This window comes from Carassius gibelio, chromosome A18 (assembly GCF_023724105.1).
Source record: "Carassius gibelio isolate Cgi1373 ecotype wild population from Czech Republic chromosome A18, carGib1.2-hapl.c, whole genome shotgun sequence".
Taxonomy (NCBI): domain Eukaryota; kingdom Metazoa; phylum Chordata; class Actinopteri; order Cypriniformes; family Cyprinidae; genus Carassius; species Carassius gibelio.
In genome coordinates this window covers 25353431-25371790 of record NC_068388.1, presented here as the reverse complement: position 1 = coordinate 25371790, position 18360 = coordinate 25353431, and the positions used below count along the sequence as shown (strand labels likewise).

At 35.9% G+C, this 18360-nt stretch overlaps 1 protein-coding gene across 1 annotated transcript in view; it reads left to right on the top strand.

Moving 5' to 3' along the window:
- The window catches only part of LOC127933794 (leucine-rich repeat and fibronectin type III domain-containing protein 1-like protein), a 142556-nt gene extending 126862 nt beyond the window's left edge, over positions 1-15694 (top strand). Inside the window, exons 4-5 of the mRNA XM_052530775.1 lie at positions 9715-10343; positions 14789-15694. Of these exons, the coding sequence (XP_052386735.1) occupies positions 9715-10258 (544 nt within the window). The 3' untranslated portion in view covers positions 10259-10343; positions 14789-15694. The remainder of the gene's footprint in view (positions 1-9714; positions 10344-14788) is intronic.
- The last annotated feature ends 2666 nt before the right edge of the window (positions 15695-18360 follow it).

Sequence of the window (18360 nt, the reverse complement as noted above, 5' to 3'; positions counted from 1 at the left end):
AAAATGCATGTTTCAGGGTTATAGGATGTGTATTCTGTTATCGGTCAGTGATGAGTGTCCATATGACGGTAATATACAGCCACATATGGTTAGTAAACATCATGTAATCATGATAATATTTGACAGTTTTGTATGTCAATCCAAAGTTGGCATCATCACAATTCTTCACAATTTTCGGCGTCCTCTAAAATGTCTGAAATGTAATTATTGAAACTCTTTCTGTCTGTCTGTCATCTATGGTTTTGACTGGTGTTATTTTAGAACATCTGAAGTATTATTGATAGCTTTTATTAATAGTTTTAATTACCTTTTTTTTTCTGTTTTCCATTTTAAATTGTTAAATAATTGTGCAATTTTGGGTTTATCCTTTTTATTACTTTTTTATGTATTAAGTTAATAATAATAATAATAATAATAATAATAATATTTTATTTTAATATTTATATTAACTCATAATATTTAACATTTAATTTTACTTCAGTTCATGTTTTTTATTATTATTTTAGATCATTATTTGTATAGTTTTGTTAATGATTTTAGTTTTAGTTAACTATAAGAACCCTGGTTTCCACTGAAATGATTAGATTGCAGACAGTAATCACGTGTTTTATTGAAAATAGAAATATATTAGGAAACGCATCAGTGATAAACTGCTTTTATTTTAATAAATAAAGATTTCTAAACTGGAGGTTGACAGACGACCCATTGGTATTTTTAATGAGCGGCTCCAGAAACTTTATTATCCCCTTCCATAGAAAAAAATAAATAAAAGGATTTTACCAATATTAATGTGATTAATTTTTTTATATATTCTTTTTCATTTTGTTTTTCAGAGCCAGCTAATGGTTTTCTGCTCTCTGATCTAGAAATTTAAATCAACTAAATAATAATAATAATAATAATAATAGTAATAATAATAATAATAATAATAATAATAATAATAATAATAATAGTTATATAATTAAAAGTTATTCACCCTTTTTACTGTTTCTGAAATCCAGCTCCCACAGCTGATTCTTTTGTAGTAAATGTCTGGCTTCATTTTTCCGAAGTATGTTGAAAAAAAGAATAATGAAAACATTGTAATGTGACATGAAGATTACAGCAGTTTAATTCTCAACTAGTAGTGGCTTATAGAGATATGTAGTAGCAAAATACAGACTCCTTGAGTGTCCAGATTGCTATGAAGTTTGCAAATGAAAATCATGCATGCAAGATGATTCTAAAATTTTTGAAAGCTTTAAAAATCTCTGCAACGTCTTCTTTCCAAATGCGTTATTTGAGAGAGCACTGCGGATGGTCAATCACCCCAAATGGGTTTTTTTGAATCTGGGTAATTCTGCATTAGATAAACAAATTGATTCTGTCTTTGTTCAAAGGCAAAGGCTGGCATTTGAGACTGGGGTGTTAATGGCTTATGGCGGAATCCTATTCAGATAGGGAGTGAAGCATTGCAATTGCTCTGATGAATACAAATGGACATCAATGAGTCCCAGCCAACAAAAGACTCAAGAATATCATGACTGCATTATATGAAATGCATTTTTTTTCTGTGTTAAAGAAAGGATGCTTCCCAAAGGATCCAGCTGTTTTAAGATATCTGCTCAACATGTCAGAAAAGCTCTTGAAGGATTTTCATTAGCACACGGACAGATTGGTTTTCAGCCTGATGCAATTCAAACTGAATTTTGCAAAGCAGGAACCACGAGCCGACACATTGACACCCTTCAATAAATCACAGAGCTCGAGGTGCAATGAGGAAGACAGTAATAACAGAATAACAATCGAAGCTGCGTGTCGAGTGCTTGCCCTCGTTTCACATGCTCATGAACAGATTACAATCAAGGTGTATTTGCACTGATGTTGAATTCAAAACACAATCTAATGATTTGTAAAATATTGAGAGGACGAGTAAATATTTGTGCGGATGCCTTACATATTTTTGGGTTCGTATGGATGTCAACGCCCCTGATGCAGAAACGTCTACATTAATGTTCCTTTTTAGCATTCAGACGTGACCCCACCGCCCATGATTTCTCATTGAAGGGATCTTTAAGGATGTAATTAACTGTGCAATAATCCCTGTGGATAGATTAAGAGCGAAGAAAAGATACATACAGAAAGCAATTTGCTATTAATTATGGAAAAGGCAAGGGGAGTTCTCTGGTTTATAGAGCTGCAGAGTAATCTAAAAGTCTTTCAGAATCAATTAAGAATGCATGCGTCTGACTCCCGTGGAAGTACAGGTGACTTGGAGATGGTGGCTGAGAAACTGAGACCGGGGTGAGAATATAAAGTGTAAATGGAAAGACAGGTTAAATTTGAAGTGATGTCTGGGTGAAAGAGCGCTGGAGGCACAGTGTGCGTGGTGACAAATGAAGACCTGAATGAAGTGCAAGGTGTGGTGTCAGATCGAGTACATTTATATCAGCATGTGTTCTCTTGGCAGATGCTCATTTAAAGGGACAGTCCACGCAAAAATTCTAATTTGCTTTTAATCTACTCACTCTCATTCCATCCGAGATGTAGGTGACTTTTTTTTTTCTTCAGTAAAGAGTAAAGAAAATTATTATCTGAAACCGTGGTCATTGGTGATTCATAAAATGCAAGTCAATTCCAGCACTTCCAGAGTCAAAAAAATGCATATAAAGGCAAGAAAAAATGTATAACCGTAGCTCCTGAAGATATATTGAGCTCTTATATTCTTTGCAGGAAACGGAACATTATTTACAATATCATTGCTTGTGTTACTCAATTGTTTTTATTCTAAAAATGCTGCCCATATTATATGTTTGCATGTTTTAATTAGCTGAACTTAACTCTTTCCCCACCAGCATTTCTGTAACATTTATATGCTGTCGCATTATTTTTAATATGCATCTGTTTACATAAGAGATCACTAGTTTTGTGTGTGTGTGTGTGTGTGTTTGTTCGGGAGGTTTTGTACTCGTTCAGAAGATGTGTAATAGCGCCCCCTAGTGTATAACAATGAAAACACTAAAAGCTGTGAAAATGCGTCTTTGGCGGTGAAGCGCTGTCTTCTAAATGATGAGATAACTTGTCAATGGTGGGGAAAGAGTTAAAGGGATACTTCACCCAAAAATAAAATCTGTCAATATAGTCATCCTCAAATTGCTCAAAACTTGCATTAGTTTGTTTCTTCTGCTAAAAACAATAGGAGATATTTTGAAGAATAACTCTTTGTTAACTCTTTGTTTCCAAATATTCTTCAAAAAAATATAGTATGTTGTGTTCAACAGAAGAAACAAATACTCTATTGTCTCTGAAATATGGTTAAACTTATATCAAAATTAAATGTAATATCAAACAAAACTACAAGGAAGAAAAATGAATTAGTCTTAATTTATTCACAAGAAAATATATCTGCAATGAAAATTACAGGAATCGTTCAGCTAGAAATAAATAAATAAATTCTGTTGTTCCAAACCTGTATGAATTTCTCTCTTCTGCTGAAGACTAAAATCAGATGTTTTGAAGAACAAACAGCTTCTCATTCTCATTGACTTTTATAGCATTTCCCTCGTATAATGGAAGTCAATGGGGACCAACAACTACTTGATTTCCCATATTCTCCAAATCCTCTTCTATTATCCTCATTAGTAGAAATAAACTCATACAGGTTTAGAACACCAGGAAGGTGAGTAAATTATTACAGAATATACATTTTTAAGAGAAAGCGTATTCATATCAACACAGACTTCAGAATTTATCCTTTTGTTTTTACAGAAGAAATATTAAATAATTGTTGGCGACCTGTTTCTTTAAGAGAGCTGTAGGTGACGAAGGTCTCTGTCTGAGAATGTCATTATCTTACCTCATCTTTTTCACATTATCATCTCCCTCGTTATTTGCATGTTTTCATCTTTAATTAAGCTGCTTTTAAGTGGGTAATTAAGCAGTGCTTGCTCCTTCAGAAGACAGTGAGATGACAGGGTTCCTGTGCCAAGTGACACATCTTCAGAAAAGCTTGAAGCCCCTTCTCTCTTTACAGTGACAGCTCAGAGACACGGTGCGGCCGGCCTGACCCTCTGCAGCTTAAAAAGACCAATGTATATCCAGTATATATACAGTATATCCATTGAATGCTCTGTGAGAGAATCCAGAGGAGCAGACTGAAGGGAGATTCCTGGATCTGTTCATTAGCACATGCCACTGCACCAAACCTAACGCTTACTAAACTCACTGACAGCACTGCTAACAGTGTTTAACACTGACCACACATAAAACAATGTGTGGAAGAAGATGCAAATAGAGTTCAACAAATAATAGAGTAGCTGATCAGTGGTCTCCGAAATTTTTCAAACAGCCACATTTATAGAAATAAGCAATTTTATTTAAAATGTATTTTTTTGTTGTTATTAGATTGTTTTATTTATTATTTTTAATGAACTTTAATGAACTAAAATACAATACAATAAATAAATAAAATAATGAAATAAATAAAATATATATGGCTATTTATTTGTTAATAATGTAACAAAAAGATATTTTGAAAAAATAAATATTTTACAAGTATTTTTTTTAGAATATTTAAATAAAATGTTGTAATAATATTAAGATTGGAATGTTACATTTGACATGCTTTAGTTGTTTGTTTGTTTGTATTCAAAATATTATATTTTATTAAACAATGTAAAAAAATCATGTGTATTTTAAATATGTAAATAAAAAATATTTTATTATTTTTGAATTTTACATTGATTTAAATGTTCTTAGTAAGCTGTTATTCAAATTGAATTTAAGATTTGAAATGCTGATTATTTATTTATTTTTAAGAAATAACTGAATACATGTTAATCAATTATTATTATTATAATTATTATTATTTTACACTACTTAAAAAAGCCATTATAATAATATTCAGTATTGATTTATTTATGGATGTTTTTATTACGTTAATTTAAAAAGTCCTTATATGCTGATATACTGAGATTAAATTGAAGATTTGACATGCTCTGGTTATTGATTATAGCACTTAAACGTGGTCATAAATAATATCTACTAGCACTGGCATGTATTATGATCTCTGATAAATGTGCTGCCCCATCAAAAAGAAAACACTTGAGCAATTCGCTGTCGACATGTATAAAGTAATTTCTTATGTTGCTGTTTGTCAATCGCAATCAAAAAGTACAGCTTGTTCCCTACAGTGTCTAAGCAGTTACCAATATGCACACTTACACACTCACACTCACACACCATTACACTCACAGTCAGCCTGCGCTCGCAGGAGGAGCTCGGCCAATTACCCACAGGGTCAAATGCACAAATATGGGGTCATACAAACACACAACACGCAAACAGGCCTCGTCACCCCGGCCAAGCTGCGCAGCATGACTCAGGTCTTCATCTCTTCACCTCAGAGCCTCACTCAATGCTCCTGCTCACGGCTATACCACCGCCTCAGAGATCTGACACAAATAATATTCAGAGACACGCTACTTGAAGCCTTCACACATTATGCATTACAAGAATATTCATAAAGGAGCGTTGCAATGCATTGTATCTTATAAATCATCAAGCTCTTCATCATATGTTTTATTACATTTAACTTTCTAAAAATGTAAAAATTAAGTATTAACACTTTGGTTACAATAACTCATGATATCCTGTCAGGCATTATAATACATAATTAAAGGGGTAATTATTGATTTAAATTAATGAAAAATATTATTTGTGCAGGTGCCACACAACTAGAGACAACATAAAAATAAAAATAAAAAGGCTGGGGATGCAAAAAATGCATAAGTAGGATATCTGTAGACTTCAGAGAAGCCCTGAAGATGTTTGTAAAAAGTCTGCTGGATTATGCAAAATGCATCAGTTTTTTTTTTTTTTGTTGTTTTTTTTTTTTTTTTTTTTTTTTATTAATTTACTTATTTGTTATTTTATTTTTTTGGTGTAAAATAATACATATTGTTCATTTACACTCTTAGGGGGAAAAAAGTCCAAAAGCTGTCACCAAAAGGTCAACATTTTAGTACTTAAAAGAAGCGATTTAGTAGGAATGGTCACATTGTTAGCTTTTGTACCTTTTTCCCAGAGAGTGCACTTATACTACAGACTTTGCAACAAAACAAAGAGAGCATTTAGTTCAAAAACTGTGAACTTTTATCCATTAAGTGTACTTTTATAATGCGATATATATACAAGGTTCAAGTAAAATATGTTCCAAACATTTTAATCTTCAAACGAGTTATGCCATTTCTTCAAATCCGTGGTTTGGGAATAGTATAGTTTGTGTTTAGAAAAAAGTTAATAAATAAATACATTTCTTTAAAATAGGCACATCTCTAAAATATTTAAAATACCTGCATTATTTAAAAAGATTTTAAAAAAAGATCTAGCGTTAGTCTGGTCACTTGGGTTGTGTTTTCCTTCAGTTGCTCAGTGACCCGTGTATGATCACTTTCCCATAGGATCTGCAGGTATGCTTTTGACATAAAGTGTCATTTTTTATTTATATGCAGTAGAATACAGTAGGCCATATATTTATAATACAAAAACAAAAAGCTGTGAATGTTTAATGAGTTTCATACTGACAAATAAAATAGTTCTCTAGTACGGAGTTTGTAAATCTTTTGAATGTATGCATGCAGGTCATGTAACATCAGAAAAGGTAATAATCATACAGTTTAACGTTTTATTTACTCACTACAACCTATTTTAATATTTATATTGCACTTGCTGCTTGGTGAGGGTTAACTTTGGACCTTTCAACCTTCTGCAAACTTGACCCCTGATGAAGACAGATGAAGTCTCCCAAAACTGTTGCACTTTCTTACTGTGTCCTGTGGGGAGAAAGGTCAGGGGTAAATCCAGAGGAGAGCGGGGCACACGATCTCTCTGCTGCAGATGGCACAGAGCACATGTTGTGCTTAAATCTACTCTGACACGTGTCTCCCTTTGGACAGCACGGGCAATATTGTAAGCACTGTCTTCGTGACAGCCATCTGCCTTGAATTGAATTTTGTGGAGTTGAAACTAAAGCTTGCAGAACAAACTCTCAGATTAACATTGACACTTAAACCAACTCTGTCCTGGAGCACAGCAACAGATGTGTGTGAGCACATCAACAGATGTGTGTGCAGAGTAACCACACGCACATTTTTTTTTTTTTAATTTTCCCAAATCAGAAGAGACTTATAGCTCAGCCAGAGCCAACCTGAGGATGGGTATCTCCCAGGCCAAACTCACACATAAACAGAAGACCCCCGGCGTATATGGCAAGGCATACAATCTATCACAGATTACAAACCACATAACACTGCGCCCCCCTCCAGCTGTGCCTCCCTCCCAGACAAGCTCAATATCTTTTAATGCATGTTTTGATCAAAATAATAAGGAGATCTCACTCAAAGCTGAGCATCAACCCAGTGAACTGCCTCTCACACTCTCCACATCAGATGTTTACCATTCTCTGCATAAGGTGAATGCATGGAAAGCAGCTCTCCCTGACGGAATACCTGGTCGTGTGCTTAAAGCCTGTGCGGAGCAGCTGGCTGAGGTCTTCACGGACATTTTCAACTGTCCCCACTATCTTCAAGACCTCCACCATCATGCCTGTACCGAAGCACTCCACTGCCTCGGTCCCTAACGACTTCCGTCCTGTTGCACTCACCCTCATCATTGCCAAGTGCTTTGAGAAACTGGTTGCATCCCACTTAAAATCCTGTCTCCCTGCTTCACTAGACCCATTTCAATTTACCTATCACCACGATAGGTCAACAGAGGATGCCATCTCAACGGCACTTCACTCTGCCCTCACCCACCTGGACAGTCAGAACACACACGTGAGATTGCTATTCATAGATTTCAGTTCTGCATTTAATACACTAATCCCCTCCGAACTCAGCCATATTGGAATCAGCACACCCATCTCCAACTGGATTCTAGATTTTCTGACTAACAGACCTCAGTCTGTTAAGTTAGATAACCTCTCCTCCTCCATCATCACCCTGAACACTGGAGTGCCACAAGGCTGCGTACTGAGCCCTCTCCTGTACACCCTTTTCACCCATGACTGCGTTCCTGTTTATGGCTCCAACAGCATAATCAAAGTTGCAGATGACACCACGGTGGTAGGTCTGATCAAGGATGACGATGAGTCAGCCTACAGGGATGAGGTGCAGCATCTGGCTGTGTGGTGTGCCACCAACAACCTGTAACTAAACATCCAGAAGACTCAAGAGATCATTGTGGACTTTAGGCGGACTTGGAGTCATGCACATACACTCATCTACATCAATGGATCTGTAGTGGAGCGTGTGTTTCAAGTTCCTTGGCATCCACATCTCTGATGACCTCACCTGGTCCCATAACACCTCCACCCTGGTCAAAAAGGCACTGCAGCGCCTTTACTTCTTACGGAGCCTTAAGAAAGTTCACCTGAGTCCCAGGATCCTTGTGGAAATCTTCCGCTGTACCATTGAGAGCATACACACATACCGCATCGCAGTGTGTTACAGCAATTGCCCTGCATCTGACCGCAAAACACTCCAGCGTGTGGTGACTACTGCTTAACCATGGACTCTTCACCCTCCTTCCATCCGGCAGGCGTTACAGGAGCCTACGCTCTCGCACTAGGCTCAGGAAGAGCTTCTTCCTCGAGGCTGTGACACTTCTGAACGCCACACCACCAATCTAACTAGCACCTGCTCTCTTACTGCACTGGTCACAGTACTTTACATACATGTGTTTGCACTATTCATATTTTGCACAGGCTGCACATTGTTAAAGCTATTACACTATAAACTGTCTAATGTTGTTACTGTACCAAGCACAATAAACTATTTCTATAAAAATATCATTGCACTACTGTAATTTTGCAATGAATACATTGTTTAACAATACTTTTGCACACTCATCCATACTGTTTTTATTACCACTGTTCTCACGTTCCTGCTGTTCAAAATATATATATAATCCTACATTGCTCTGTTCATAATGTACATACAATCCCTACATTTGCATTCCTATTTATATTCTGTATATATTCTGCTCAATATTTTATATAACAACTCCACTTTACGTTCTGTAAATCATAAGCTTTACTTACTCTGCACTTTTATGTATATGTAAAAATTGATAGCCTGAATGCACTGTAAGTCGCTTTGGATAAAAGCGTCTGCTAAATGTGTCTGCTAAATGCATAAATTTAATTTAATTTAATTTAATTTTAATTTATATAAAACACTATATTCTTGCACTTCTGGTTAGATGCTACAGTATTTCATTAGCCCTGTACTTGTTCTCTGCATAATTACAATAAAGTTGAATCTAATCTAATGTGTTTACTTCACTTTAGTTTATAGACAAAATAAAGTGTATACAAGATGTAATTGATATTGTATGCTCTCCAAGGTTGCATTAATTTAATAAAAAAATACAGTAAATATAGTAATATTAGGAAATATTATTATATTTAAAAATAACCTATGTGAATATATTCACGTAGTTTCTTGAGTAGCAAATCAGCATATTATGAATGATAGAATGATAGAATGAGATAATTATTTCTGAAGATCAAGTGACACTGAAGACTGAAGTAAAGATGCTGATAATACAGCTGTGCATCACAGAAATAAATAGCATTTTAACAATATATAAATTGAAATAATTCTTCACTTAAATAAATGCATCCTTTAAAAAAAATGATCAAGGCCTAATCTTCTCTTTCTCTTTCTCTCTCAGAATGATTCCCGCCTCCCATAAGTTGTTCATACTGAGTGATCTGGCTTCATCACGGGATTATGATCTCTGTGTCCTGGCCGTCTACGATGACGGCATCACGGCTCTGACCGCGACGCGGCTGGTGGGCTGCGTCTCCTTCTCCACGGAGCGAGAGTTTCGTCACTGCCGCTCCATCCACGACCAGTTCCTCGGCGGCACCATGATCATCATCATCGGCGGGATCATCGTGGCGTCGGTCCTCGTCTTCATCTTCATCCTGCTGATGAAGTACAAGCTACACAGCCAGCACTACAAGCAGAAGGCCGCCCACGTCAGTAACGTTTGTTCTCAGACCAACGGTGGCCAGCAGGGGGCAGCATCGGGTCCTCCGCCGCGATCGTCCTCGGGGTCCTCCAGCAAGCCCTCGGTCCCGCTCGGGTCCGACAGACAAGAAGGGTCCCACGGCATGGAGGGGGGTTATGGAGCGCTTAAAGGGACCACGGTGGTGGACTTGAACCCGGAATACGGGAAATCAGTCAAAGACGACGACTCCATTTCACAATAACACAGGGTTCGATCCCATCCTCTTCACATCTCAACCCATTCTGTTTATTTTCTGTTGCCTTACGGAGGATTTTCTCCTGTACAAGGTGAGGATGCTCTTCTCTCCTCTCCTCTATGTGTTAAGGTTTGTTGCTAGGCAGCGGGTTGCCAGCGTGATGGAATCTCTACAGTGGTGCTGATGCAGGGATGTTCCAGCTCTGTTAATTAGACCTGCTTTAATGGATAAATCAGTGGCTCTGCTGTCTGTCTGCTTCGGGGTAACAGGGCTAAAAAGATTTCCCGAATGGTACGGTGCATTTGAGATCACTATTTAAATTGATAGCCTGACAGTTGTTTCGTTCAATAGGATGCATATGAATCACAAAGGCGTAAAATTGAAACTGTACGCCTAGTTTGGATGTTTGCAATGAGAATGAGAGGAATCCTATGGTTTGCACATTTTAGTACATTAGACTCATGTGTATGTTATGAATATCCCTGCTGAGTATTGAATAGCACATATTACTGTTTTCCTTCGCGAGGTGCAGGTCATGCGTCTAAATATCGGTATTTTGCAGGGTTCTGTTTAAATTACCTCTTTACCACGGTCTTTTGAGTCCAGGAGAAATTTAAAGGAACAGTTCACCCAAAAATAAAAATGCTGTCTTTTACTCGCCGTCATTCCAAGCCTGAATGAGTTTATCTCTTCTGATGGACACAAAAGACGATATTCTGAAGAATGAATGAAACTGAGCAGCCATTGACTTCCATAGTATGAAAAAACAATGATGCTTTGGAATTCAATGGCTACCGCCATTTTTTATGCGTGTGTTCAAAAGAAGAAAGAGGTTTAGAACAAGTGTAAGGTGTGGAAATTTGCAGCATCTGTGCTTCTCTCAGTTCACAACTTTAAAGGCATGATGCCTCAGATTTTGGGCTTTTGTCTGAGATCTCCAAGAAAATCAGTCCAAAAGCCATTCATTATTTCAAGTTATGGCTGATGATTGATAAATGCTGGATAATAAATTAAATTCTACAAAAAGATAAAAAATAAAACATTGACATGCATTTGGTAGATGCTTTTATCCAAAGCAACTTTCCAAACCATTGCATTCAAGTTTTACTTCTGATCAGTTCATGCATTCCCTGCAACAATGCAATCCTCTAATGTGTGAGCTACAGAAATGGGTTTTCATTTGAAGTCTTGCTAAAGATTACATTTAACAGTGCATGAACAATTAAATCCCCAGTATTGACTGATAACTATAGATTGGCACCTCTAGATGCTGATCAGCCAGAAGAAGGCTTTTGTCAGTCTACCAGTGTTGGATGAGAAGCATGGTGAGAACATCAGCTCACCAGCATCCAAAACACAACATTTCCCAGCTCCTTTCAGCTACATTTTCAGTCACTCTTCCTGCTATCTTCCTTCTTGCTAAACCCAACCAGCATCACTGGAGGCATCGGTTTGTATTTCAGTCGAAGCCTGAGTGCCCTCGGAGGCACAGTGTAGGTTGACCACGTCCCTCGGCTCTCAGATGCGAGAGAGGAGGTCATTTAACAGAACCAGGGAAGAGTCATCTCAGTGAACTGGTGACGGTTGTCTTCTGTTGAGGAGGCTCAGAGGAGCCCTGAACGGGTCGGGATGAAACAGAAACAGAAATCTGACTCTGAACGACTGAGAGTCAAGGGCAGAGGTGTCTGTCAGGGTCACTGTCAGGAGGAACTTCAAAAGGCTTCTCGGATCCCTGTTCTGCCTGTACAATTAGGTGAACAAAGAGTTCCCGTCTGATCAGACTGAAAGACTTTGGAGTTAACTCACCTGTTATGGCCTGCTTCTTTTATTCCAGAGCTCGATTTGATGTTGAAATGCCCCAAAGCTCCTGTCAGCACCTCGGGATCATTCAGTGTGCCGGTGTTTGAGCTTTCGCTTTATTCGTCTCTGCCCAGAGCATTATTTTATTTTTATTTTTCTATTTTTGCTAATACTATACTACATTTTTAAATTATACTTCAGTTACAATTTTTACACCTAAAGGTATTAAGTACATTTTAAAGCAGTTAGACAGACCTTATATATTGAGTAAATGTAAATCAATGTAAGTATATTTGAACGACATTTGGTTCAACTATCAGTGATTTTTTTTTTTTTTTTTTATTAAAGCATTCGCTTAATTATTTTTGAAATAATTAATACTTTTGTAACTAATCAGTATAATTTCTCCATTCTCAAACATTAAAAAATAAAAAAATCTGATTTGTAAATCCATTTGTACATTTTACACAAAATTAGTAGCATAGTTAATTATTATTGTGAGACTTACAAAGCCTCCTAATAATTTTAGTACCAACTATTCAGAACTACTAGCTAAAACACAAATATCAGAAATAAACCAGATTATAAATTATAAATCGTTGATTAAATTATTGATATATGTTTTTAAACAATATAATTCAAAACTTTCAGTTTTATGTCAATCATTGTTTATGAATACAACAGTAATAATAATAATAATAATAATAATAATAATAATAATAATAATAATAATAATAATAATAATAATAATAATAAATTATATTCTCGGGGACTTATAAAAGCAATTATTTTATTTTATTTTTTATGGTAATGTCTGTCTATGTATTAATCATGTCCTATTAAGAGAAAAAAAAAAAAAAAATAACTTTATTTAAAAATAACATTTAATTTATTGATTTATTTTGTAATTTTAAAAACAATGTGGTACTTGCTTCTGTGGTTCTGATTTGTTTTGCTGATGTTGGAGGCTCCTGGTTGGAGAACATCATTAATGAATCATAACCCACCTGTTACCTGCTTCGGTTAATTTTCACCCTTCACCCGAAACAGCTGAAATTAAAAACTTTAGTTCTGATTCCTGATCTAATGTTTTAATGCACGGTGATGGATTCAAACACAGAACCTGTTTGGAAAATGAGTGCAAAAACAGAGCTCTATCTTCTACTAGTTTCAGACGGATTTACATTTCCTTCAGCTCGGGGTGAAATGGGACAGATTAGGACGCGGGGATAGAGTCACAAGGCCTGGCACAGAGCTACAGAGATAGAGAAAGGTGTTATGATGGGAGAAAAGAGGGCAGATGCGAGTATTGTGATGGGGTTTAGAGATTGAGATTAAAGGGTAAAGGCCTAGCGTCTCACATATTGAGACAAATGGGCTAATCTGAGGGGTGGGATGTTGTGAAATACCAGCAGAACCCTGGTAGAAGGTAATTACTGTTTGTTGTGCGCCGTAGAAATGGGCCGCGACCGCTCCTCGACAGCCGTTTGGAGCCAGAATCCCTCCAGACTGCAGCAGGACACGCTGCTCTATAAAAAGCCGTCTGAATAAGACCTAGCATTAGCGTCTCTCTGCAGATAACTAGCCAGAGCCGCAACATACCAGGCCTTGTTCCTGCTGCTGCTGTTAGTTCTGCATTAAATCTGGGAGGAAAGTTTCAGCAAACTGATGTGGTTGGAGTTAATGAAGTTGTTAAATGTCCAATTAGTATGCGCTATGTATAGTCACCCGCTCTGTCTGTTTATGCACACTCAGCTGATGCTGTGAGGAAACTGTTTGTGTGTCCTCGACTGCTGTTTCCTCTGGATGTGAGGATTTGTGCTGAAGTGGCAGTGTAGATCTGTATGCATGCAACTGCGTCTAATTTAACATCACTTTTGCTTATTCATGGTTCTCTGATGATGGGAAATGGTCACATAGCATGCAGGTAAAAAAGTCAAACCTTGCCAAAAATACATCAGACTTTAACAGTGTGTAAAAAACACACTCAGTGATTCTCCAAGGCCTTGTGTACGATCACAAACAGTCAGGAGAGACAGATCACAGTTCATGCATCTCAAGTGCATCTTCTATGACCAACTGTGATCAGATCCCATGACCTTGGTTTGCATCCTAATTTTTAGCTTCATGAATGCACAAATAAAGGACAAAGCACACACACACACAAACACACACACTCACGCACACACACAAACACACACACACACACACACACATATATATATATATATTTGTTGTTTTTTTGTTGCTGTTTTTAAAGGCACGTTGTTGATCCCAAAAATATGTGTATTTTATTTTTTAATGTTTTTTTTAATATAATTTTGAATCATTAATATTTATTTTAATTGTTATTTATAAATAAAAAAATATTATTTAAAATTAATTAATTGCTTAAAAATATACAAATCTGTAATATTTATTATAATTTTGTTTTATATGAAAGATATATTTTATTATATAATTCTGATTTTTATTTTATTTATTTTTTTATTACATTTAATTCCATTTAAGTTCAGTGCAGAGGATGATTGGCGGGTCAGGGGCAGATCAGCGAGACAGATGTGTGTATAAACATCTAAAGGTCACTTTATCAGAGGTGGAATATCTTCTGCAATAGTTCACTGTCGTTTCTCTTGAATTTGTTCCTTTGCATGTATCCATTCGTTTGATGATTAAATGTGTTTCTGAATTATTGCGCTGCTGAATCTGATCTCATGCTTCTGTTGTTTTTCAAAGCAAACTCACTCTCTGGAAGCCAAACGCAGAACGGCAGATTAAATGGGATTGGATCCAATCTATTAGCAGGACAAGCTGCGGTCCGAAGGCAAACACAAGACTCTCTGTGTTCAATTCTTTATGCAAAACTCTCCTCAGACTGTGGACATCACGTGCCTCTTCAGTGCATATGAGCAATGTTTTCTATTTTAAACCAGAGGTCATTTCACCAAGAGACGAGGAGCATCAAATCATAGAGAAGGAAACACTTTCTGGATGTTTTTTAGTGGGAAATATTATGCTTAAATATCTGTGTTAAGTGAAGCAGTGCCAAAGGATTGGATCATATGGATTTAACGCTCTCCTGAAGGCTCGTGCGGATACAGACTTATCAAAGTTCAATCAGATATTGACGAGTCCGTATCGAGTTAGGATTTGTGGGTCTTCTGGAGCACTTCATTATGGATTCCTCTGTATGGTCTCAGCTCTCTCTCTCTTTATTGGGAAACTGAACACGTGGATTGATTTTCAGCTGATTAACAAACATGCCGAGTGTGTTCTTGGGATCTGGAGATTAGGTCAAGCAGGAGAGACATTGATTATTACAGCACACTAAAACTTTCCCCATCTCCCGCGTGAACGAGGACGAGGGGAAGACGCTCTTGAGGACTCGGTGTCTGACAGCAGACTGTGTGAAAGCAGCGCGGGCCGTGATAAACACTCTTCGACCGCCGGCCCGCTCAAACAAACACTGCTCTTTTGTTGACTGTGGATGTATTTGTATGTGAAGTCCACCTTCAGCCATCTCTGATTTGATTCATTTGATTTCAAGGAGAAAATAATAATAATTAAAAAAATGGGATGGAGTTTTATGCTTTCATAGGTACTCTATGTGGATTTATAAAGAAATAAAGTATTTTTCTTCAAGGCGTGTGGAGATGACTTTATTTCATTGTTATTTTATTAACGCTAACTTCCATTTCACCTCACGCTGTTATGATTATTTTCATATATTGAAGGGGTTTTGTTTGTTTTTAAGCAGGTCTTAGGGCTGAGTGTACTGAGAGTTAACTCAAGCATACTCTGAATCATATGCTAGTGATTTTTAGTCTCGTGCATTACTCAACATCTCAATATTCCAGAGAGAGTGTTTATCTTGTGTCAGATGTTTACAAATGCATTGATTATTTGTGGCGCGAGACGTGTGCACTGATCAGATGAAGCTGTAATGACTCAGATGACCGCATGATGTCACTGCTCACACACTGATGACGTGAAGGTGCTCAAATATCCAAGCACTGTTATGATCAGCACTAACATTAAAAATAATAAATTAAAATACTGTGATTCTTCATATTTGCTGGGTAAAATTGCTTCCAAAATATCTATACATTCCATAATATATTTCTAATAAAATATTTATTTGTTCCATAATATATAAGTTTTTTTTATATGTGTGTGTGTGTGTGTGTGTGTGAGAGAGAGAGTGTACGTTTGCATGTGTGTGATTCCTGGCTAAAGTATTTTCAAAAATTATATTTTTTCCAATAAATATAAATATATATATATATATATATATATATATATATATATATATATATATATATATATATATATATATATATATATATATATATATATAACATGGGTACATTATTAGTGGTCACTCATACAGTATCTCATACTGGCACACCAAACGCTAGCATGCCCAAATATGTGAATGTATTATGGAATTAATAAATAAATAAATAAAAATTCCCCAAAAGTGCAACCTGTAACTGGTCATACTTATTTTAACAAGCCCCAAATTGATTTCTAATAACCATCCAAGAGCTAAATTCTCATTATTTCTGCACAGGTCTCCCACACTAACAGTGTACTCTGATCAGAGTCTGCACAAGCCTGAATGAAGGAAAGAGGATGAACCTGTCTGAACGTTACCAACATATAAACACTTCTTCAGGTCACACGTGATGAGGACAGTGTGATGTCTCACACACACACACACACGAGTGTCACGTCTCATGAAGACTCTGATAATGCCTGTGATTAGTGAAGCTTTGTCGAGCAGCTGGAGAAGTGTTTGTGTTTGCTGTTCATTAAACTCCAGATTGTCTTTGTGAGGAGCTGTCGAGACGAGCCTGAAGATATTCAGTGAAACACGCTTCATGTTGGGTCTTCTCACATTAATATGATGACTGATGGCTTCACTTTAAGATGCTAAGGGGCTGGCTTTTGAGTTTTTGTTTTATTTGGATTTTAATATAGAAACGTGTCCAATAGCAATGAACAGATTCACAACTTCCGAGCTAACAAATTTAGCTGATAAAACCATCATGGGAACTTTGTTTTAAAATGTTTCATAAACGTTGAAATGTTTAGTTTTCTTCTTGTGATTATAACGTTATTTTAAGGTTTTTTTACAACGTTCTACTAACTTTATATCCTCTTCAAATATAACGTTATTTTAATGTTTATTTTAATATTCTTAGAACATTAATAGTCCAGTTTTCTTGTTGTGATTAGAACATTATTTAAATATGACTTAAAAATGTTTCTTAAATGTTCTACTAACTTTATTGACCTCCGAAATGTACGTTTGTATGTAGATTTTTTTTTAATATATATATATTCTAACAACGATAAAACATCTTGGTTTCTTGCCACAATTAGAATGTTACTTGAAGGATCCAAAAAAAAAAAAGTTTCTTAGAACATTCATCGAGTACAAAATAATAACAACATAAGGACGTTCAAAGAATACTGATCTCAGATCATTTTATCTCAATGTTATGAGAACATATATCAAATATTATTTATGTTATAAGAACGTCCAATAAACATTACTTTAGGTATTTTTGTCCTAACGTTTATATCACTTTTAAAAGCACGCTTCTAACAATGCACACATAAAAATTGGTAGAACCCTAAAATACATTAAAAACAGGACTTATTATGGAAATTATATTCTTACGAAAAGAAAAATATACTGAGTGTAATGCGTTCGGAAACTTTATTGCTTGTTAATTGCAATACAATAATAATGTGTCATTGTTTAAATGTATGTTAGAAAAGTCTACTTAAGTGTGTTGAGAAAGTCACTTAAGCATCTCTCTTTAAGTCACCTAAGTGGCCTTTTATTTCATTAATATTATATTATCTGCTCATATACTTCTGATATACTAAAAGTGCACTACAATGTAATTAAGTGCACTTCTTTCTCATAAGGGCTTTTAACTATTTTTCAACAGAACTTTTTTTAAAATAATGGGTGAATGGGTAAAAAAAAAATTACATCTTTGTCCACCATCTTTTATATTTCATTGTTCAAATCAGTACAGTTTTACAGCATAGCTTTGTGGAACATCCTTCATGTCAAAAGAGCACTTATATTCTATAGGAGCACATAGATATTATATTCCTTTATATATAGGAGTAGAATAGGAATCCAAACCTATTCATAGATAGATAGATAGATAGATAGATAGATAGATAGATAGATAGATAGATAGATAGATAGATAAATGCCAATGTAAGAGATGCATTAGATATTCATTTGATTGTTAGATAGTTTAATTTGCCTTTAGCTTGAA